This window comes from Peromyscus leucopus, chromosome 1, assembly GCF_004664715.2.
Source record: "Peromyscus leucopus breed LL Stock chromosome 1, UCI_PerLeu_2.1, whole genome shotgun sequence".
NCBI lineage: Eukaryota > Metazoa > Chordata > Mammalia > Rodentia > Cricetidae > Peromyscus > Peromyscus leucopus.
Window position 1 is genome coordinate 46,747,422 of NC_051063.1, and position 25,339 is coordinate 46,772,760.

Genomic DNA, 25,339 nt, shown 5'->3' on the forward strand with positions numbered 1-25,339 from the left:
ATTTGAGAGCTGGGTAGTGGGCCCCCAAAAGAGTAAAAAAATAACCAACTATATAAAAGCATATATTGCAGAATGAAAGAATTGTCTGGGTTTGAATATTGTTGTTTTTAAAGCATTGTACCCATGTCTATTACTTTTTAACTTTGTAACCTCAAGTAGCTGCAGCTGACATAAGTGCTGCAGAGCAGGATGTGTCTGTCTTGATATTTAGTTAAGCCTGTAGAAATGCTCACCTCTGTGTCTACAATAATGTTATGTAGGGAGTGGGAAATTGTATTTGGGGAAGCATAAAGGGGAACAATAGGAACTTTCATAATAATCATTATGTATTCCTTAAAATATGATGTATTTCTTAGAGTCAATAATGGAAGCCAATAGTAAAGCTGTTCATGTAACCCTGGTAAGAAAAACTCTGTTAAAGTATAAATAAAAATGGCTTAAGCTATTTGGGGCCACATGAGTGCAATTCACCTGGTGGTCAAAATTTTTCCTTATGCCAGTGCCCCTTTCCCACCTCAGGACTTGAACCTGAGCTGAAGCTGGACCCCAGAACATCACTTATATGAACTGAAGGTTAAATGATAGTCTGATTAGAACAGGAATACAAACTGAAAATGTTTTTATCAAGAACATGCAGAAGATACACGTGATTGTGAATTATTTATTTATCTGTTTTTTGTGGTAGGAATTTATCTGTTTTACATGAAATCCATCTTAATAGCATAGGTTTAGATTCATGTGAGTACCAGGAATATTAACAGTGTTATAGAGAATATACAAGGGCAGACATATTTGTGCAGTGACTTCAGAGACTGCAAAAAAGAGAATTGATGTCCCTGGGCAATGAGAGAACAGAAGCTGTGAGAAGAGGAAAGGACACAATGTCCCTGCTGGGAAAGTGGTAAATGTAGGCCTTGGGGTGATTTCATAAAAGAATACAACAGGAGTCAGGCATCTGATCTTCATGCAGGAATGAAGCAGAGCTGGAAAGGGAGAGGCACTGAAGCAAAACCATTGACCACTGGGGTCGTATCGATGTCCTTTGGGTGAACCAGAGATTTCAGCTTGAAGTTCTGTAAAATGGTGGTCAGGAATAGAAACAGCTCCATGCGTGCCAGGCCCTCTCCTGCACAGCTCCGTTTTCCTGGGGGGAAAAGAGACAAGGAAAGGTAACCATGCCTTGTACATCAGTGAGTGTGAGATGCCCTGTGTTTGTAACTGGATGGGTGGTTAGAAGTATGGATGATTGAGAGGACAATTAGTTAAGCAAATCGACAACAGTGGGTAACATTTAAGTAACATAAAGTCTTAAGAAATGAATCATACAAAAGTCCTTATCAGCTTGGTTGCTCACATCTGTCATCAGAATATCTGTGAAACTGAAGGATGGTTTATAAGTTATCAAAATAGCCTCAGCACACATGCTGCATTTGTGAAGAGTCAATATTCATGACAAGCATCCTGGTTGGTGGAGCAGCAGGAAACTGTGTGATCACCTCATGGTGTGATGCCAGATCTGCAAGGATTCCATGATCCCATGTGATCTAATACTTGCATTCTGAACTAAGAGAAAACATCCTGCTTCAGTAGTTCATTTTTTTTAAAATAAGTAATCATATGTATACTGTGTGGGACAATGAGCACGTCAAAGTCAGTTTTCCAGAGAGTCCAGAAGATGTCCTGGAATTAGAGATATAGATGATTGTCAGCTGCCCAAGATGGGCGCTGGGCATTGGACTCAGGTCTGTTGTAATGACAGCAAGTTATCTTAACTGGCTAGCCATCTCTCCAGCCCATCCTTACCAGTGAAAAAATGTTCTCCCCCAGCCAAAATTCCAGCAAGGACTGGGAATGTGCTCACACTGTCTCACCTCCAACTGAGGAGCAATTAGCTGTTTATAGCTATTAAGAGACAGAGAATAAGTTTTCATCATGGATGTGTTTTTCAGGTGTGTTATCAATGCTTGTGAGAATGTCACTGATCCTTGAATTTACTAGAAGCAAAGAGTGTAGTCAGTAGATGAAGATGTGGGAGAGAGTGGTTCTGGGAGTAATGCAAAGAGTGGAAGGGAAGTAGTGTGCATGGCTTTCATCAAAAGAAATTGAACACATGTATGAAAATCAAAAACAAATAAAACCATATCTTAAAACGGCAAGCATTTCTTTTCCTGTTCTGTCGAGTTCTTTGAAGCAGGTAGAAAGTAAACAGTTAGTGCCACCACACTCTCATAAAAACCAGAGAGGTAACTGAAATCAATAAACAAAACACCCATCCAACAAAGACAAAATGAGGTGTCGGCACCAACTAGTATAGTCTTCTCAGTATGCCTAGATGCCAGTTTAAAATCACATCCAATAGCAACCAGGACAATATGTCTCCACCAGAGTCCAGCAACCCTACCACAACAGGACTGAATATTCCAACATAGCTGAAGCACTGGAAAAAGATCTCAAAACAGCCTGTTTGCATATAACCAGGATCTCTGTTATATGCAAACACACTGGGAAAAACGACATTGTTTTCAACACAATGACGCTTGTCAAACTGGATGGCTGGCTGTATGCAGAAGAATCCAAATAGTTCCATACTTACTACCTTGCATAAACTTAACTCCAAATGAAGCAAAGACCTCAACATAAAACCAGATACACTGAAACTGATGGAAGAGAAAGTGGAAAATAGCCTTGAACTCATTGGCACAGGAGAAGACTTCATGATCAGAACACCATTAACACAGGCACTGAGTTCTACAATTAATTAATGGGACCTGATGAAACTGCAAAGCTTCTGTAAGGCAAAGGACATTCAGATGACATGGTAACCTACAGAATATCAAAAGATTTTTACCAACTCCACATCCAGTCCAGGACTGATATCCAAAATATATAAAATACTCAAGAAACTAGATATAAAAAGACACAAATATACCAATTAAAAATGGAGTACAGATCTAAACAGAGAAATTGCAATAGAGGAATTTCAAATGGCTGAGAAACACTTAAAGAAAGACATCAACATCCTTGGTCATCAGAAAAATGCAAATCAAAACTACTTTGTAATTCCATCTTATACCTCTCTGTTGTAGAATATTTGTTTAACTAGGCAAAGATGTGTTACATTTGTTTATGCTGCATTTGTTTAACTATGTAAAAATGTGTTGTATTTACATTAATTTAATAAAATTAACCAGGACTCAGAGAGATGGGGCTAGCAGCTAATTTACAGGAAGTAGTAGGGAGAAGTGCAGTATGTTTTGTTGTTGTTGTTGTTGTTGTTGTTGTTGTTGTTGCTGTTGCTGTTTTAGTTGGGGTGGTGTGGAAGGAGAGAGGCTTCTGGGGACACCAGTAAAGAGAGAAAGTCAGTTTCTTCTCTAACTTTCTGAGCTAACAAGTTTCACCCTAGACTTTGAATCTTGAGTCTTATTAGAATGATAGACATTTAGTTAAAGCTACCTTTAATGGCAGCAACAGAGCTATTGTCTGGGGGAACAGAATTCCCCCCAACCCATGGCCTGAGTGGCCCAGCTGCTAGTAGTTTAAAGCACAGCTACTCTGATGAAGGTAAAACAGCACTTCTCAGAATGACTAAGATCAATAACACAAGCAACAGCTCATGCTGGTGAGGACATGGAGCAAGAGGAAGATTCAACCTTTGCTGCTGGGCATGCAAAGTTATACAGTCACTATTGTTGAGTAAAATTAGTTTAAGATGTGTTACATTCATTTATGCTGTGTAATATTTGTTTAATGATGCAAAGATGTATTGCATTCTTTCACTTTGCATTTGTTTAACTCTGTGAAGCTGTTATTTTACCTGTCTAAAACACTTGATTGGTCTAATAAAGAGCTGAATGGCCAATAGCTAGGCAGAAGAAGGGATATGTGGGGCTGGCATGCAGAGAGAATAAACAGAAGGTGAAATCTAGGCTAGGGAAGAAGAAGTGAGAGGCAGGAGTGAGAAGAGAAGCAGAGAAAGACACCAGGGGCCAGCTACAGAGTAAGAAGGAAAGAGAGATATGTAGAATAAAGGTAAAAAGCCCAGAGACAAAACATAATTAAAGAGTAATGGGATAATTTAAATTAGAAAAGCTGACTAGAAATAAGCCAAGCTAAGGCTGGGCATTCATAAATTGGAATAAGTCTCCCTGTGATTATTTGGGAGCTGGGTGGCAGGCCCCCTAATAGTTAAAAAAAAAAAACTACACCCTATGGAAACCAGTGTGGCAGTTCCTCGGAAAGACAGGAATCAATCTACTTCAAGGCCCAGCTGTATATACCACTTGTACTGGATAGTTTTATGTCAGTTTGACCTATGCTAAAATCAAATGAGAAGAGTGAATCTTGATTAAGAAAATGCTTCCATAAGATCTGGCCATGGGCAAGCCTGTAGGGCATTCTCCATTAGTGGTAGATGGCAGAGGGCCCAGACCATTGTGATTGGTGTTATCTATAAGCTGGAGGCCCTGGATTCTGTAATAAAGCAGGCTGAGCATGGTAGAGGAAGCGATCCAGTAATTAATACCCCTCTATAGCATATAAGGTGGAAATGTAAGCCAAATAAACCCTTTTTCTCCCCAACCTCCTTTGGTCATGATGTTTATCACAGCGTTAGTAATCCTAACTAAGACACAACTCCTGAACACATATGCAATGGACTCTACACCCTACCACAGAGACACTTACTCAAGTATGTTCATTGACGCTCTATTCATAATAGCCAGAAGTTTAAAAAAAAAAAAAACAGCTTAAATGTCCCTCAACAGAGGAATTGATAAAGAAAATGTGCTACATTTACACAATGGAGTATTATTCAGATGTTAAAAACAAAATGATATCAAGAAATTTGGAAGCAAATGGATGGAAGTAGAAAAAGTAATTCTGAGTGAGGTAACCCAGACCCAGAAAGATAAATATGGTCTCAATTCACTCTAAGTACATTAAGTAAATGATAACCAAACTATAACCCATAGACCCAGAAAGATTAGATATAAAGAAAAGTACTAGTGGGGCACACATGAATCTGGGAAGGAGAAATAGAATAGATTTCATGGGTGGACTGGGGATGGGGGGACTCCAACAGAAGGATCAGGTGGGAAAGGAGAGGGACTGCAGGGAGAGACAGATAGAATTGAGGGGCATTTGTGTTGTAATATAGAAACCTAATCAGTAGAAACTTCCTAAAATATATGAAGGTGAAGCTTCCAGTACCAGTACTGGGTTACATCCAATTGAGTTTTTGGCCAAAGGGGTCCCATGTAAATCTCTAAACAACTCAGGCTGTTGCCAAGAAAATAGGTTGCTCTCTGCAAACTGACAGCAAGACCCCACTGATGAAGACAACACCCACACAACTCATGGAGAGGTTGTGCCTACATATAACCTTCACCCCTCTGTTCTATTGTCTTTGGTACAAGAAGGTACTCTGCAGGCTACAAAAGGAGAAATGTATACACCAATTCAACCACAACACCTTTGATCTACTAGGTTGTCCTCCCTGCAAAATATGCTAGGGCAATGGTAACATAAATCTTAAGGGAGTAACTAACCAATATTTGATTCGATTTAAGGCCCACTCCACAAGATGGAACAATGTAGATGTAAGTTCTGTCCCACCCAGCCCTACAGCCATTCAGTCTCAAATACACACAGAAGCTTATATTAATTATAAACTGTTTGGCCTATTGTTCAGGCTTATAACTAACTAGCTCTTATGCTTAAATTATCTCATAATTCTTGTCCATGTTTAGCCACGTGGCTTGGTACCTTTTCTCAGTTTAACATTCTCATCTTACTTCCTCTGTATCCAGCTGGAGACTCTGTCTCTGCCTTTCTTCTTCCCAGAATTCTCCTAGCCTGGTCACCCCACCTACACTTCCTTCCTGGCTACTGGCCAATCAATGCTTCATTAAACCAATAGGAGTAACAAATCTTTACAGTGTACAAGAGCATTATCCCACAGCAGAACCTGTATCTGACACTGCTTTTGTGACCAAGAACCAGAAAAAATATAGCCCAGAGACCTATGATAAAACCAAATACTACTGGTCTTTAAAAATAAAAAAAGTAAAAAAATAAATAAATAAAAATAAAAACAACTCCTAATGATATTCTACTATACTCATAGATCAGTGCCTTATTCGACAATCATCAGAAAAGCCTCCTCCTATACCAGATAGAAAAAACACAGAGACCCACAACCAGAGAGAGAGAGAGAGAGAGAGAGAGAGAGAGAGAGAGAGAGAGAGAGAGAGAGATAGGGACACTAAGCTCTACATGGATATCTCCATCCAGTCTTTCCCCCTCAGAGCTCAAAATTTGATCTTAACACAGCAATCTCATCATCAAGGAAGTCATGCTTCTAATTATTCAAAACTTAGACCCTTGGGAGATACTGTATAAATTCACACAGATCTTCATGTCACTGAAGCCATGGAAATAAATTTCTATTACCTGTTGAGAAAGGCATGAAGTAGTCACTTTTCTTAAAGTTTCCATTCCCATCTAGGAAGTGTCCAGGGTCAAACATCTCTGGGTTGGGAAATTCCTTGCTGTCATGCAGCACTGACGACAGTGATGTTATTATGGTTGTTCCCTGCAAACAACAAACACAGAGCCACCCAGGTACAAAGAAATCATGGACCTAAATATGTAAGGGAAATAACCTACTTCACCTTCCAATCCCTAGACAGGGTTAAGTGAAAAGAAGAGCAGGAACATTTCAGCACACAGCATGTAAGGAGCAGGAAGGAGTCTGAGACCCATTCACAGTGATGTAGTTACCATGCCTCCAGTGACATCTGAAGTCAGTACTTGGATGTTTGGTGCTAATTATTCCAAGTTTGTTCTCGATTTCCTCTGATTTGGACATGTGTGTCCCACCATCTGCTGCTTTCTCATGGTTCATCATCTGGTTTTCACAGGTCACATGGATTATGATTGCAACTGAAGTGCATTATTATATGTTTGTGTAACAGGAAATCACTCATGAAAGTATACAAACAAAATCTAAAGATTCTGATATGATGGTTTTCTATCATTTGCATGTGATTTGTGGTAGATGTAGATATCACATGTCATGTAAAGAAGAGTCTACTCTCATATATAGAATCTGTGTATGTAAACACATACACACTCATGTACACACCCAACAAAAGCAAAAAGGAAACTATTTGTAGGGTGAAGCGTACTGATGAAATGGGACAGGAAAGAGGAGAGATATTAAATATGTCATGATAGTCATGTTCTCTATGCAACAGGTAAATAAAAATTGTTCTGAATATGTATGTAAATAGTTTGTGCTGATGCAAAGTTTTTTCAGTTAATACACATACTGACCCCCTATCACTCCCAAATTTCTCTCCTTTTTTAACTTTTATTGATTCTTTGAGGATTTCACATCATGCAGTCTGACCCTACTTTTCTCTGTGTCCTCTTACATCTGTCCTCTGCCCTTTCAACCTCCCCTCAAATCAAAACCAAATTTAAAAGAAAAAAACAAAACAAAACAAAAAAGAATCTTGTCATGGAAGCTGTAGTGTGGCCCATTGAGTCAACATTTTGCTCTTTAGTCCATTTCATTCATCTTTACTTGCAAGTGTTCATTGCCACGAGTCACTGGTCTGGCTAGGGGCCTCTGGCTTCTGCTACATCACTGACAATGGGCTCTTACTGGGGCTCCTCTTGGATATCCTGTTGTCCTGTGCCATGGAGATCCTGCTGTTTTGGATCTGTAGGTTTGTCCCCTTTACACGCTCTAACAGTTTGTAGATTTGATGGATGTTGGGGTGGGCCAACTCATAGCCTTGGTTCTGGGCCTGGGTAGTAGCTGGGTTGGTCAGCCCACTAGCTTTCCCTCATCATCACTACCTGGGCCAGGTAAGCTCTCCATCACTGCCTAGGCTAGTTCACCAAATGCAGCCTACAGCAAGGAGCAGGGCCAGTTCTACTTTCAGACCCTCAGATCTGGGTCCCCCACACTTACATCGCCAGTGCCAGCTCTACTGTTTTGCCCAGGCAAGGTACAGGGCCTTCTCTCCTGATGGTTGTGCTGAAATGTGGTGATATTTTATTTGTATGTTAATAAATAAAGTTTGCCTGAAGATCAGAGGACATAGATACCCAGCCATAAACAAAAAGTTAGGTGGTGGTAGCACATGCCCTTAATCTGATCACATGGCAAGCAGAGTCTGTGCATTCAAGAACACAGCCAAGTGTGATGAGACACACCTTTAATCCCAATACCAACCATAGAGACCTGGAGGTCTATACAGACAGGCAGTGATGAGGAAGTGAGGTGGCTGAGCTAAGAGCCAATGAGAAGGCAGAACAGCAAGGCAATAAAGGCACAGCTTAGAAAGGAAGAAGCTGGTTCACTTGGGAAGCTACAGCAGTGGCGTGGTGAGCTAAGGTCAGCTGGTGGCTCTCACTATTTCTCTTATCTCTATGGCCTTCACCCCTGTATTTGGCTCTGTGTTTCTTATTTAATAAGACTGTTTAGAATTTTGTCTACAGCTAGTTCTCATTCTTGTGACCCTGGGGCTAGCTCTCTGACCTGCCACAGACAGCAAGGGGCAGAGGGGGGGGCACCTTTCCCTCACCCATGTCACCATATGGTAGACCAGGGGAGTGAAGTCAGCTCTGTTGCTCTCATGCCCTCAGCGCTGGCTCACCTGTATCCCTGACAACAGGAAGCAGAGCCAGCTCTCTAGTGTGCTGCAGCCAGTGAGGGTCAAGGCTAGCTCTCCCACTCTTGCAACCCTGGGGCCAGCTCTCTCACCTGCCACAGGTGGTAATGGGGGAGGGCAGACCAAGAGATGATGAGGACAGCTCTCCTGCTCTCATGCCCTCAAGGTCGGCTCACCTGCATCCCCAACCAAAGGGTCAGCACTAGTGTGCTGCCCCTAGTGTGCACAGGTGAGGTACACACTTGTGGTGAGGGGTGGGACCACTCTCCCTGAGTGCAAGGGTGAGATCTCCCCTGATGGATGGGGCCAGCTTATCTCCTGCTGTATCCAGCAAGGGGCAAGGCCCACTATCCCAGAGGCAGTGAAGGGTGGGGCCTGCTCAGAACATGGTTCCAGTGACCCTCATGCTGACACAGGCCATGGACATCATCACCACAGACCCCAGGTACCTGGCATGCGCTCAACAAAGCTTTCATGAGACCGCATCCTGTATTTTCATATCAACTGAACTAAACATGTTCTGGTAAAGAAGTTACTCACCAGATTTCTAAGAGAGTAGAGTCAGCCATAAAGTCGTGATTATTTCTGTATCAGGCAGTTCCAGTATGGGAAGGAATACTATTTCAGTTCTCAAGATCCAAAGTGAACAGTCACATCATGAGCCATCAGCCAAGAGATACAGGATTATGAGCTTTAGGCAGATGCAGTACTTGCCTCAAGCAAGAATGTAATCATGGCAAGGGGTACTAGGACACAGGTCATTCCTGTTTCATTCTTCAGTCTATTGACCATTTAGCTATAAGGACTTAAACTAAATGTTGTTATACTGTGCATAGACCCCAATAATAAGGATCATAAATCATATTTCAGGAAGATCTTTTGGCATATCTTAATCTAATTAAAACATTTTTCAAATTTTCTAAAGACATCATAATTGACAGGAAAAAATTGATAAGAAATGAAATAAGTATGTGCATTAGATTAGTTGGACCTATTAATTCAGTCATCTCTCTCATAATATTTATGCCAACTTCACCTGTTCTCTGGGAAAGTTTCATGAATCCATACCCTAATTGACTGATATTTGTCTCTGCACTCTTCTAGTTTCTGATTGCTCTCATGTTCCTAATGTCCTGATTCTTTTTTACAAACTTTCAAATTTAGTGAGCATAGAAATAAAAAATCTGATTAATGCTATCTGGAATTCATAAGTCAGTTCAATCATAACATAAACTGAAATAAAAGACAAGAATATAAAAAATATAGATAAACATATTAGCCAGGAAACATCTTGAAATTCCACCACAAAAATTTATAAATAAACCATTATCTGTAATTATTAGAATTATACATAAGTTTGGGTTAAAAAAAAAAAAGATCACCCATGATTGAATCAATTGTTTGTATTAACCAGGTCAAAAGAAAGGTGGAAGTTCTAGAAAATGATCATCAGAAAACATGGATTACTCAGTAAATTTCTAAAGAAAATATTTACAAGCTACATTATGGGGGAATGCAGAAAGCATAAACTAACATATGACATAGCAGCTTTTTGATAAGTTAAAGCATTCAGGATATAAATTATTTCCAATTATTTGGAGAATTTTTTCTCTCAATAAAAATTTCATAAGTATCTTCAGGAAAATTTAACAGTAAGTTGGAAAATACACACGGAAGTATGTATGCAAAAGATTTGTCAAAACAAAATTTGGAAGATGGAGCAGCTGTGGAAGCATCATTACCATGTCGCTGCCTACTGTGGAGCTGCCCTGGAAATCATGGAGCAGCATAAGAACCTGCAGCACTGTGTGACTTAGAGGACTGAAATCACACTGTGAACCTGGGGACATCAAGAGCTCAGAGGAGCAGCAGAGAAGAGACAAGCTTACCTTGGGGATAAGGTAGTTCCTGAACTTAATGTCACAGGTCACCGCATGGGGAATGCTGTTAGGGAGAAGATCTATGAATCTCTGGACCTCATGAACCATGGCATCTGTGTAGGGCATCTGGCTCCTGTCCTGCATGCAGGGGCTGCGGTGTCTGCCAACCACACGATCAATCTCTTCCTGGACTTTAGCTGGTTATAAACATGAGAAATGATGGAACAGCAGGAAAGTAGCATGTCTGTCACAATAAGTCAGGGCCACACATTGCACAACCAAGGTGCCCAGCATTAAGAGTATAAACGTTGAAAGAACCCCCAATGAATACATTTAGATATATAGAATGCAAAAATATGGATTCACAACATCTTCATACTACATAGCTGCTACTTTGGGTGCATAAGTATATACATGTGTGTTCACGTGTGTGTCAACAAATACACAGATGCATGTTCACATGAGTACACTGCATGTGGAGACAGGATGAAATGTCAGATATTCTTCAGGAGCCATTCCATTTGCCTCCTCACAGGGTCTCAGGGTCTGCAGCTGACCATTTAGGGTAGACCCTCTGCCTGGTGTACCCCTTAGTTCTGCAGTCTCCACCACTCCAGTGCAAGATTATAGGCATGTTCCACCACAACAAGCATTTTTACATGGATTCAGGGAAAAGTGATGTGTTTGTCACAATAATGCAGTACTACATGGACATGAAGAAAGTGCCTATGCTGCATTGTAAGTGTACATTTCTTACACAGGAATAAACTTATATAAACATAATTTTTATTATGTATACTTATAGCTCTATCATGGAATAGATATCATGCTTCATTATCATATACTAATTATTTACAGCCATAATATCAAATGATATGTAAGATAATTAAACATTTCAAACAATAAAATACAGTACAATTAACCAGATATTATTGTGATTAATAAAAGACATCATAAACAGTCATTAAATGTGTGCATGTACAATTTTAAATCATAATCCAGTTATGTTCCCATTATCTAACAGTGGTCAGGGTTAACATCAACAACTACTAGTAAAATATATTCATACTTTAAATAACTGCTTCTTTTTTTTTTTTTTTTTTTTTTTTTTTTTTTTTTGGTTTTTCGAGACAGGGTTTCTTTGTGTAGCTTTGCGCCTTTCCTGGAACTCACTTGGTAGACCAGGCTGGCCTCGAACTCACAGAGATCCGCCTGGCTCTGCCTCCCGAGTGCTGGGATTAAAGGCGTGCGCCACCACCGCCCGGCCTAAATAACTGCTTCTTACATACTCAAATATAAACAATATTTATTGAGTTATTGATATCAGAAATGAAAATATAAGTTATACCTACATCCTGTATACAAATGTATAACTACAAAGAGATAATAAAATATGCACATATACAACATAAGTACACACACACACACAAATATACACGAATGAACCTGTCATTTCCCTAACCATTGATCTTGAGTTATAATACTTAAACCAATATTCATTGTTGGGATAATTGTATTTATATATATATATATATATATATATATGTGTGTGTGTGTGTGTGTGTGTGTGTGTGTGTGTATAACTGTATATATATATACTCTGTATTACAAAAATTACAGTAGTTTTTGTTATTGATATACTTTGTGACTGAAGTATGCCTCTTCTTTTTAGCTTGTAATCGACCCTTTGTGAGTTAGCATTATTTATAATTATTAAAGTGATGCTCCCACTCCAGGAATAAAAGCTCAGTTAATGGGGGAGCCAGATTATACATTTCTCCTCATTTGCTGTTCATGCCTCCAGCATCCATGGGGTAAATACATAATTGAGAGCTTTCTAAATCTGATCCCCAAAACCAATCTGAAACTCTCACCATCTTTCATGGGCTGTGTAGATTTCTAGAGCCCATGACTTCCAAGGACATTGCATTAGACAACAGGATGGAAAACAGCCCCCAGCGTTTCATGAAGAAAGCAAAAGTAGGGTGTAAAATTTATGGGATGTGTAGGCGTTTATTCCTTCATTTTATCAACACTTAAGACACCACAAGCTTCTCTTGAGAATTATGGTGCCGTCTCAGTGTGAATCAGGGATCTCCCTGAAGGATTTTTCCTTCTGTTAGACCTGGTGTTTTGAAATTTCATGACTCTTTGCCTTGCAGTGATGATTTTATTTCATTCCTTCCAATGGATATTTGGAAAAGATTGTCAATGAAGATGGTAAAATACAGAGATCTTTACACTGCATCATTGTCTGGAGATAGATCCAGTTGCTGATATTCATGAAATACGATGGAGAAAGGACCTCTCAGACTCTCCAGGGACTCATCCTACATTATTCTTCCCCTGCCATCCACTAAATGTTCCTGTTCCCATGGCTTCTTGTACTCAGTTTATTTTGAGAATAATTCAGTGTTTTCTTTGTTCGAAACTGTCACCTGCAGGATGTAGGAACTATAGCTAGACAAGCCTCTGGTTTCTATCTGGCTCACATTTAGACTCCTTTAATACAAAAGGGCCCCTTATGTAGAATGGGGAGGGGTTGTTTTTCTTATTTCACAGCAAATCTTCAGCCATATCTGTTATATCATTCTCTTCCAGGATCCTTTTCCCTCACTCCTCATTACTATTTTGTTTCTGGAATTTGGTGAATACTTCTTACTTGTTTACTGTTGTCTATTTTCCTGCTCTAAATACATTGATTCTCTTTCATAATTATGTTATTTTCATTTCAGTGCGCATTGGACACAGGATGTAAGTTGTATTTCACATATGGTGATTAGCTGGTTCAATTTAAAGATAAATTTTTAAAATAATGTTATTTGTAAAACATATTTGGGGCATATTTTTAAAAATTGTTCAACACGCTGGGTGGTGGTGGCGGCGGCGGCGGCGGCGGCGGCGGCGGCGGCGGTGGTGGCACACGCCTTTAATCCCAGCACTGGGGAGGCAGAGCCAGGTGGATCTCTGTGGGTTCAAGGCCAGCCTGGGCTACAGAGTAAGTTCCAGGAAAGGCTCCAAAGCTACACAGAGAAACCCTCTCTCAAAAACCAAAAAAAAAAAAATTGTTCAACAGAAAATTTATGAAAACTTATAAAATTCTCCTGTCTGTGACTACCTCATCAATGGAAATGCAATTCAAATATACCAAAGAATTAGAATGATTTCCAAGGGGAAAACTTCTTAGGAAAACACATAAAATACTAGGGTCGCTTCTTTTTCTTAGATTAACATATTTACTAGATATTATAGGTTTTTTAATATTTATTCAATTAGTGGTGGGCAGGGTGCAATGGTACATGTGTGGAGGTCAGAGGGTAACTTGCAGGAATTGGTTCACATATGGTAACATGTGGGTCCCCGGGATTGAACTCAGGTCCTCAGGCTTGGCAGTATATGCCTTTCCCCACTGAGCCATCTGACTGTGATATTAAATATTAAAGTCATTAACTAATAGACAAGTATTACAAGAATAATTAGTTTTCATAATTCCATAATTTCAAAATTGGCAACAATTAGCTAATTACACTCTGTCAATATTAACATGAAATCCTTAAGGCACTTTATAAAGCAAATAGTTACATTTCTTTTTTTAATTTTTTCCTTTCATTGAAAATAGATTTTCCACTGGGCTGCAGTGGTACACGCCTTTAATCCCAGCACTAGGGAGGCAGAGCCAGGCGGATCTCTGTGAGTTCAAGGCCAGCCTGGTCTATTGAGCGAGATCCAGGAAAGGCGCAAAGCTACATAGTGAAACCCTGTCTCGGAAAAACCGAAAAAAAAAAAAAAACCAAGGTTGGATAAAGCACAGGGACACAAATAGCCAAACGAATGGAAACACATGAACTATGAACCGAAGGCTGAGGGGCCCCCAACTGGATCAGGTCCTCTGAATAGGTGAGACAGTTGATTGGCTTGATCTGTTTGGGAGGCATCTGGGCAGTGGTACCAGGTCCTGGGCTCAGTGCATGAGTTGGCTGTTTGAAACCTGGGACTTATGCAGGGACACTTGTCTCAGTCTGGGAGGAGGGGACTGGACCTGCCTGGACTGAGTCTACCAGGTTGATCTCAGTCCTCGGGGGAGGCTTTGTCTTGGAGGAGGTGGGAATGGGGGGTTGGCTGGGGGGAAGGGGAGGGGGACAGGATGGGGGAGAACAAGGGAATCCGTGGCTGATATGGAGAACTGAATGGTATTGTAAAATAAAATAAAAGGGAAAAAAAAGAAAATAGATTTTCCTTCTCACATATAAATACATCCTGATTAGTTTTCCCTCCCTCTGCTCCTCCCAGCTTCCCCTGCACCTCCTCCCCCCATAGAACTACTTCTTATGCTTCAGTGAAGCAAGTTTTTGCCAAATCAGATTTATTAGAAAGAAGAAAGAAAGTCAACTGCAAGAATTTGTGTGCTTTAAAGCCAGATGTTGGTGAATACAGGAAAAGAAACAACAAGCTAAATTGTGCCAGTGGTGCCTTCCTCAGATGACATCCAAGGAAACTCGGACCAAGAACCGGGTTTGATGATGTTTCCTAAAGATAGGGTCTTTTCATTTCTCTCACCCTCATCCCTACAAGTTGAGAAACAGAAAATTCAATACTGAGGTGTTGAATAGCAACACTCTGGACACTGGCAGCATCTTCCCATCACCTTACAGGACCACTGTGGGTTACCACCTGAGTCCTCACCTGTGACGTGTGGATGCTTCAGCAGGAGCAGGAGAGCATACCTCAGCGTTGTGCTTGTTGACTCTATCCCAGCACCAAACAGATCAGTCACAATCGCTATCAGATTTTCAATTGTGTACTTCAACTGCTGACTGCAGCTTTCCTAAGAATGGTGTTACAAAATTATCTGATAATTTGTTACCGACACATCCAACTACAACAAATGTACAAAATTGCAAAATTTCATATTGTTGATAACACAGAATGTGGACTGTACACTAGTAATGGAAACCAATGTGGCATTTCAGAGCCTGTGATGTAGACAGTCATGTGCAAGCACTGGAAGATGCAATAGTGGTAAGATGGCAATAATGCTTCTCAAAGAATTCTAATGAGTCACTTCTATTTGTACCAATGTTCAAATAAGAAAGCAAATTCTAAGATTCAAGTGGAACTGTGGAGAAATATCTAAACCCCACAAACATGAAAACCTACTGCAGACTACAGCATGAAATTAGCGTGACATTAATACACAGATCAATACCCAAAGAGCTTTGAGGTCCAGATGTGCACAGACTCACATGTGGGCAAAACTGCCTTTCACATGAAATAAAAACGTAAGAATGGAAAAAAAAGATCTTGTAGCTATGAGACTGTATAATGTCTGTTGAGAACTGAAGCTATTTTTCACAAAGGTAAATATGAAATTACAGTTTAATCAGAAGCACCAGTATTGGGATATGCACACAGAAAATGAAAAAAACATGCCATAAAGAAATGCATGCACACATGTTGATAGATAAATAGCTCAAAAGAGTCCGATGGAGAAACAATGCAAAGACACATGAATGATGAATGAGTGCACTGTGGTTCTCATGCTTGTAAATGAAGTTTGCTGTTATAGAAATAAAACAGAAAGAAACTGAACTGAGAGGAACATCCAAGATTTTATAAAGGTACAAGAAGAAAGAAAGCAAAGCCTCATATACTCTGTCAGAGATCCAAAGGAACATCTATATAGAAGAAAATCACAGTAACAGTTACTGATAAAAATGGAGGAAGGGGAGTGATGGTTTAGTGGCTGTGGTTTGTATTGTAGAGCGCTGTAGGATTTTGAAACTAGAGAGTTGGTAGTTAACAGTATTTGTGGATACATTAAATACCATCACAGTGCACACAAAATGAGTGACTGACATTACATGTGAGATTTTCCTCTGTTTCTGCAAATGGCCCGTATCCCTACAATTATTGATGGATTAAATGCAATCTCTGTACAAATCACTACCAGCCTCTTTGAAGGAACTGACAAGCTTACCCTACAATTCATATTGGAATTTAAAATATCCAGAATGGTCAAGCAGTCTAGAAAAAGAAAACAGCAAAGTAGAGGGACTCACAAAAATCCTGGATTTTAAATATTACTAAAATATTTTATTAATGAATAACTTGGTATATTAAACCACTAGCAAGGACAAAAATGATGAATTGAGCAAAACTGATTCCCACAATCAAACCTGCATGTTTATTGTTAATTAATTTTTGGTAAGAGTGCCAAGTAAATTGCATAGAGAAATGTATTTTTCTAATTGCACAGTGATGACACACTTAAACCTCACAGGATATAGAATGGTTACCAATCTCCAACCCCACTGTGGCATATTTATCTGAAATTATACTCAATTAAGATTTATTCTTCTATCCACATACTCTTTCTCATTCCACACCTCTCTCTACATCATTCAGGCCTTTTAAATTTCCAATAGTATCTACAATTGCAAACATATTCAGATCAATCATGTATAGGATGTGCAAGTAATCCACACACTAGATGATGATGCCAATGTTCATGTTTAAGACAGAACAGTTTATTATTTGTGATCAGGTTGAAATTTGTTTCATATTATCTGCCTTTTGTGTTGTCTTTCTACTCTGCTAGATTGTTTTAGCTTTTCTTTTTGGTTTTTAATTTAAAGAACAGGGCCAATGTGCACTTATTAACAAATTCACTTTATTTCTTCTAGGCATACTCATACACATAATGATATTAAATTGCTTTTCAAATCATATTGGGCTGCTCTTTAGGAATCACTGGTAAATAAGTATTCAATGAACTATAATCTTATTGAATTTATCCAGTAAGTGTATAAATGTATATTAACATGTAATTATCATACATGTATATACATTTACATACAAGTGCATACATGTATATATACCCCTAAGTGTATAAATATATGTTAACACTTTACCTGCCTTCTTTTAATTAGGTAATAATCAATGAAGTCCCGAGGATTTGTAACATCCAGTGATTCTCCATGTTCTTTTATTTTCTTCGAAAAGTAACTTTTCATATAAGAATAATTTTTAAAAAATGTGTTATGGCTTCCTGGACAATAATCAAGCAGGGCAGGAAAAGTATTGCAAACCTACAAAAAATGCAAAAATTTACTAAATGATTACACTGTAATGATCAAATTAAGACACATTTATAGCACACAGCAAGCCTTATTTGCATTTATAGCTTAGATATAAATGTTCTCCTTGAGGAGGTAGGTGGTTTATTTGCATATATAACAACTCTCTATTCTCATAGAGAGATTTGAAGGAGAAATCTCTGCCTAAATGGTCAAAGACCACAGTAAATTTTCCACATTCATCAATCTTTTTAGTGTAAAGCATGTTCATGTCAGATCATTCATTGATGGTTCATATAAATTCTGTTCTACAGGTTTGAAATAGCACGTGAGGCAAATTACTCACACTCACACTTTCAGATGACAGTAGAAATTAAGATGGTTGGGTGACCTGATTTACAGTAGAAATCTAGTGCCTGAAGATTTTATTCCTACCAACTAGCTTTTCACACAAAAGGAGTATGTAGAAGTGGGTGGGGCTCAAAAATCATTGGACATCATAGCCCTTAGGGAGTATGTGTGTGTGTGTGTGTGTGTGTGTGTGTGTGTGTGTGTGTGTGTGTGTAGGACATGCAAGTGATCCATACACTTTCTTCTGGCATACTCACATACAATAAATATTAAATTTATAAAGTAAAATTATATATACATATGTATCACAGTAATTCCTTGTGCAATGGACAGGAGATGCCAATGCAGCACTGGAAAACTCTGTGGAGCTGTTTAAAGTCCAAGCACCATTAAACCATTCATCTTGTCATTTCTACCTGTCACCATGTCAACTAGGATCCCAGCTGATGCATCAAACCACTGGAACTACTCAGTGTTCCCTGGCAAGTTTCATTGCCAAAAAGATTCTTCCTCTTCTAAGAGAATAGTCTATCTGAACTAAGATATTCCTACATAGTAATATGATGAGGATGTACATAATTGTGGAAAAGAGGCCAATAAATTGACATAGTAGAAGAATGACCTATGAGTGACTGGCCAACCATTCACTGTAGAAGTGAATACAGTACTCTATAAAAAGAGCACTATGGAATTCAATGGTAAAATCAACGTATAGGAAGCTATCAGATTTGAGCCATCCTAACATTTTCCCTTGTCTTTCTACTTGTATAGCAAATGGCTTAGACCTCCCTTCCATATAATTTTTCCATATTAGGTTAGTCAGAACTGTGGTGTCTGGTCATTTCACTGCTTGGTCCATAATGAATTTGACCTGTGAAAAGAAAGACCATAAATGTGTTCTCAGGAAAAAAGGCTCTTGGCTTCACCTGTAACCAGGGGGAGCCCAGAATCTTGGTGTTCTCATCCAGTTTTTCCATCAAGTTAAGAAATTCCTGATCTTTATAATCAAAACGATTCTGGAAAACAATGGAGCAGACGACATTGCATGGAGCACAGCCCAGGATGAAGGTGGGATCACAGGGTGAGCCTGGAGAGTTGGGAACAATTGTAAAATGCCATTAAAATATACAAAGACACTTTGCCCTTGTTAACAGGTAAGTTACTTTAGAAGTTTTAAGCAGTGTCTTAATTATTAATATTCTTAACAGCCAATACTCACCTGGTGAAGAGTCAGCCTTAACCTTAACCTTGACTTGGCCTTCATTCTCAGTGGTTAAGTAATGGCACATCATGTCTACTGTATTGAATTATTAACAGTAACCTCAGCTGGATGCTATTTGTTAAAAAGACTTTTATAAACCTAATGTTCTAATGATCAGACCTGAGTCAATTTTGTCTTTAGACCATATAGAACAGAGAAGGAAACTGAATAGTGGAGATCTGAAATTTTGCTTTTTAATGAGTAATTGTAAGCATCATGCACAATTCCAATAAAGTGTAAATAAATGGCAATATTATAGTTACATATAAAAATAAGGAGGAACAGTTTGAAAAGCAGGATATATCATTGTTATGTGGATAAAAGTAATATCAACAACTATAAGTATGACATGATCTGCCTACATAACTAAATGATGTGACAGCCTTTATTTTTTACTTTTTCACCATTTTATTGTCAGATAGCCTATTTTTTTATTTTTCACCCATTTTATTGTCAGATAGCCAGAGTTTATTATATAAGTCTTTCAAAATAATGAGATATTACAAGAATAATTTGCAAGTTAGCTCTGGTTGCACAAATACTTGACACAAGAGACTGTCATATAAATATATACATTTTCTTACAAGAATACTTTAATAAAGAAAATAAGCCCCTATATGTCTTAAAGCAAATTTGATTCAGTTTCTTTTTCCAATCCTGCCATCATTCTGGATTCTCTTTTATAATATGTCTGTCACATCCACAAAGCAAATTACACCATGCAGTTGCTTCTCGATTCAGCTACTACTAAGATTCACAGTGCTAAAGGGCTTTAGGCCTCCTTTTCTGATCTTCTCTGAAAGGAAAAAAATTCTATTATTCAGGCTCAAAGGAGTAATTTTTAAAACATTCCTTCAAAATTTGGATGAGATTAACCACCATTCTGAGTGACTGATCTTTTAGGGTCTCGCTCAGGCTAGACCAGTTGATAGTTTAAACCTGCAATGTCAAGTCAATAAATAGTTCATACACCATGAAGGGAGCCCTGAGAGCAAGGATGAAATACAAAGATTAGGAAAGCTCAAACAATGGATAGTTATTAGAGAACACTCTCAAAGTCAAGGTCTCTCCCAGGCTGGGTGTGGAAGTAGTTGTATAAAATACTGAAGAACTGAAAAAGGCTAATTATTTAGGCCAGTGGTGTCTCATCTCCAAAATGCCAGTGGATACAGAATCTTACATAGACTCTTAATCTGGCTGAACTCAATAGATGACATTCTTCTTATGCTGTGGCTTTAATATATGCTAGTATATAGCCACTTGCCCAGAGCAAGTGATGCTGTGTGCCAGGGGAACAGAATACTGACCATATTTGCCTGGAAACAGGACCCACAAGGGAAGACCTGTGACTTTCAGGCTTTCCTTCCATTGTTTCTGAAAAGTGTGTGCACTTGGCAAAGCATACTGTCTTTATTTATCAGGTAGCATGAATTAACATCAAGGAATTAGAGTGGCATTCTAAAGTTAAGTTCCTGAGGGCTTGGGAATAATATCCAACACCCTTCTGAAGATTCCCATCCAGCTCTAGTCCAACAAGTTTAAAAGCACTTGGGGACTAAGGACAGCCTTTATTTTTAATATCCATCCCAGGTGGGGCGGGGGGGGGGGGACAGAATGAGGAAGCAAATGGAGACTTTCCTTTTCTCATGTTCATGTTTCAACCAATTGATTTTTCTCCTCAAGAAATAAATATTTTGAGCTGGGTGTGGTAGTGCACGCCCTTAACCCCAGCACTTCTGAAGTGGAAGTAGGTGGATCTCTGAGTCTGAGGCCAGCCTGGTCTACAGAGTGAGTTCCAGGACAACCAGAGCATTTAAAACTCAAGCAGATAAGACTTCTCATTACAAGAACTTACTAGGTAAGTAGAATACAATGTATTATCAAAGGAACAGTCATCAATTTTCTAACACAGAAAAGAGTAAATATGAAAATAATGTGCAAAATTAAGATATGTAGGAAAATACTAGAGAGTCAATGAAAACATTTCTCGCTTAGTTAAATGACTCATTAGATAAATTTCCATATATGTAAAATTTTGAATATTGGTGTTGAAACATGGTTTAATAAAAGATATGAATCCAAACACTAAGTGTCTTTTAATAAGAAAAATTGAAAACTTGTGAAATCATGCTATAAAAAGAGATACAATAATTGATGAAAATTCTATTACACTCAGGTAAGAAATGAAGACCATACATCACATCGCTGTTATGAAATACTGTGAACATGGACCCTAGGATACACAAGTTAAGCAATGGAGAGCAATGTTAGCCAAAAAAATGAACATCAATATCATGTAGTTTAGGTTCCTTAAGGGTATACTCTGTGACATTACCACCATTATCATTGACAATTATTGTCCGGTTAGATGATATGCAATAGGAAAACTACACTTGCGCTAAAGAGAAGGAATAGCTCCATAATGCAATGGAAAATTAGTATGAGACCTATACTCATGACATATCATTGCAAATAAAAGAAAGTTTTGAATGGAATAAGAACCATGTGACTTAACACAGTCACACTAGACCAGTGGTTCTCAACCTTCCTAATGCTATGACCTTTTAATACAGCTCTTCATGTCATGGTGACCCCCAAACATAACATTATTTTTGTTGCTAATTCATAACTGCAATTTTGCTACTGCTAAGAATCATATTATAAATATTTGTTTCCCAATGGTTGACTCCCAAAGGGGTCACAACCCACAGGTTGAGAACTGCTGTACCAGACCAAGATGTAAAGGTCAGATTATTAACCTGCATTTACCATTGGTTTTCCTCAGTTCCTCCACAAGGCACTGTGCTTCCTCTTGAACATGGTCCTCAATGGTCCTTTTTCCCATGCCCAGATTTCGCAGGGTCATGAGGGAAAAGCGTCTCATGTCTTTCCACATATTTCCATTGCTAAAAACAATTCCTGAACAAAATGGAAAAGAAAATAGAGAGTAGATCCCAGAGACAGAAGAGGGAGCTGGCTGGTGGCAGCCATTGAGTCCCAAAATGTGCCTGAGGAGCAAGTATGGATTATATTGTCCATCCTCTGGCTCACTATGGATACTGCCTAGCATACACATAAGCACATGCACACTTACCAAGGCCATTAAGAAGTTTATCCACAGCTGGGAGCCTTCCTCTTCCAGCAAACTCCTCCCCATGATCAATTAGAGCTTCTTTCACTGCCTCATAGCCATGCAACACCACAGTGGGCTGTGTGCCAAAATACAGAGTAAAGACAGGGCCGTAGGCTTTTGAGAACTAGAAACAAGAAAGAAAAGGCAAAAATTAGAAATAATAATAATAATAATGTCACCTCATTCTCCATATAGTCGACCTCATTGAAGCTGACATTATTACTATATTTTAATGTTTTTATTCAGGCAAACTCAGTAGCAAATGTTTTTGATATCTATCATTATGGTCATTTTACTTATGTATTTCTTATAGTGGCCCAGGCAAACACCCGGTCAGTTGATCCACAGATGACTATGAAATCAATTACACTAAGACATTTGTCAGATCTCTTTGTTTCATTTCACAAATAAAAAATGAAGTAAAAAAATTCTCCATTAATTTTTCTGGAACCTATTTCAAATGAATAAAAACTCAAAACTGGCAATCTGCTTATTCACTATTGGATACTTGAGCAATTTATAATCACTTCATGCTCATTACAATATGATATCGAGATCAATAGTTGGATGACATCTGTAGGTTCCGCTGTGAAACTCCTTCTGTGGAAAACTAGTGAGCCCTGTGATAAAGAATAGAAATATATCTGAGGTCACCACAAATGATCACATCCAGTTTCCATTTATTGTTACAAAAAAAAATTAGAGTGGGCCCATAGAATCTGAACTAGAGCATCAAACATCTGTAGAATAAACAGATTTTTATCATGCAGTGTTTCTTGCCACAGCATAGGTTTGTATAAACGGAAAATAGATTCTGGGAACTCCTACATATATTAGTCACACACTATATGTATTTCATTTCCTGTGTGAGCCCATGCCCATAAGCATTTACTTCAATCAGACACCAGTCAGTTCTTCAGAATCTAGCATCAATGGTTAATACTAATAACAATAAGTGTCTAAAATTCTGACTTATCGATGAACTATTTGTCAATCTTGACCTTCAGCCAAAAATAATGGAAAATAATTTAAAAAAAAAATATGTGAAGAAGCATAAGAACTTCTAGGAGTTCATGATTTATATTATAAAATGCAATGACTTAGATGTTCATCTACCTGAAACATATTCCTCATTACTGAATTATTGACCAGGACAAGAGACAAAAAGCAGAAGAAACATAAAACTTTAAATAAGTTTTGACTATATGATCAATTTTTAAAAATATATTCTCCAGTATTTCATTGAAAATATTAGATTTATCTCCCTTTTCAAAGTACTAGAAGAGCATAAAGCATACTTACATTGGTAAAGGATTGCTGGATGTTCTTCACATCTATCTGGAGGAAATTGCCAATAATTGGGAGAGGGGTGGGGCCAGGAGGGAGCTTTCTTCTCTCAGAGCTCTGTCTCCAGAGTGAGAGGAGAAGCAGACAGGAAAGACTGAGCACCAAGACTATGACTGGATCCATGGAGACCCTTCTCACTGACACAGGTGTGATCAGACTGCACAGAGCTTTTATCATGCAGCTGCAGAATCAACATGTTGTACTTTGTGGCTTCATTGACTCGTCAACTAGACAATGTTTAATCTCTCATCCAAGTAAACTTTGACCTAGTGATAAGACAACCCCAGTTCCTCTTTAACCTCATCCTTTTGTCAGGTTTGCTCATGAGAATATTGGGCTTAATTCTATTGAGTGGTAACCAAATACTCTGGTTTTTGTAAGACAAATTGCTAAACGGTCTTATTAATAAAGCCCTGGAGTCAGATATTGGGGTGAAAAACTGAGAGATCAGAGGAGTAGGACAAGTCATAAACAACCTCAACTCACCAGCACTCTCTCTTTCCATCCTATCTCCCTCTCCCACCTGATCCTTCCTGCTCCTAGTCCCCAACCACTCACAATCCAGGCACAAAATCTATTCTATTTCCCCTTCCCAGGGAGATTCACTCATCCCTCTTAGACCCCTCCTCTTTACCTAACCCTCTGGGTCTGCATATTGTGGCTTTGTCATGGGTAGCTGTCCTAGCTTTGACCTGGAAGTACTACCTCCAGTGAGACTTCCAGTAACTGTCACACCTACCTATGGCCTGCCCCTGAGGCAGGGCTGAGATGGCAGCCCTTAAGACCTGGGATCTGGATGTGCCAGCTCTCTTGGTTCCTGGTGATCCTGGATGCTGGATGGTAAACCAGCAGAGTTCTCCAGAGAGTCCAGCTGTACTGCACCTCACTTCTCCCGGATCCTGTAACCAACCCCTTTACTAGCTGTAAATTATCGCCAAAATAAACCTCCTTTTTAACTACATGGAGCTGCCTTAATAAATTCTCCAATATGGCTTAATTATCATTAACAGTGGCTAATGTACAACTTATAAGTGAATACATACCATATTTGTGTTTCTGAATTTGGGTTGCCTCACTCAGGATGAGTTTTTTTCTAGTTCTACAAATTTGCCTTCAAATTTCATGATGTCATTATTTTTAACAGCTGAGTAATACTCTATTGTGTAAATGCACCACATTTTCTATATCCATTCTTTGGTTGAGGGACGTCTAGGTTGTTTCCGGGTTCTGGCTATTATGTATAAAGCCACAACATAATTAAGCAAGTGTCCTTGCGATGGGATGGAGTATCCTTTGGGTATATGCCAAAGAGTGGTATAGCTGGGTCTTGAGATAAATAAATTCCCAATTTTCTAAGGAACTGCCATATTGATTTCCATAGTAGCTGTTCAAGTTTGTACTAACACCAGCAGCATTATTTGTAATAACCAGAACCTGGAAACACCCTAGATGTCCCTCAACTAAGAATGGATTAAGAAAATGTAGTGGTACATATACACAATGGAGTACTACTCAGGAGTAAAAAAAAAAATGACTTTGACTTCCTCCTTTCCAATTTGTATCCCACTGATCTCCTTAAGCTGTCTGATTGCTCTAGATGAAACTTC

The 25,339-nt window shown here is 38.8% G+C and overlaps 1 protein-coding gene across 1 annotated transcript; it reads right to left on the reverse strand.

Annotated features, from left to right (window-relative positions):
* Positions 1 to 602: 602 nt before the first annotated feature.
* On the reverse strand, positions 603 to 23,946 carry LOC114706891 (cytochrome P450 2C29-like). Its single transcript, XM_028889419.2, has 9 exons — positions 23,688 to 23,946; positions 22,347 to 22,509; positions 22,022 to 22,171; positions 18,918 to 19,078; positions 17,476 to 17,652; positions 15,248 to 15,389; positions 10,574 to 10,761; positions 6,451 to 6,592; positions 603 to 1,144 (listed from the first exon to the last, which is right to left on the reverse strand). The coding sequence occupies exons 1-9, from the start codon at positions 23,907 to 23,909 to the stop codon at positions 963 to 965; spliced, it is 1,527 nt and encodes a 508-aa protein (XP_028745252.2). The 5' UTR covers positions 23,910 to 23,946; the 3' UTR covers positions 603 to 962.
* Between the last annotated feature and the right edge of the window lie 1,393 nt (positions 23,947 to 25,339).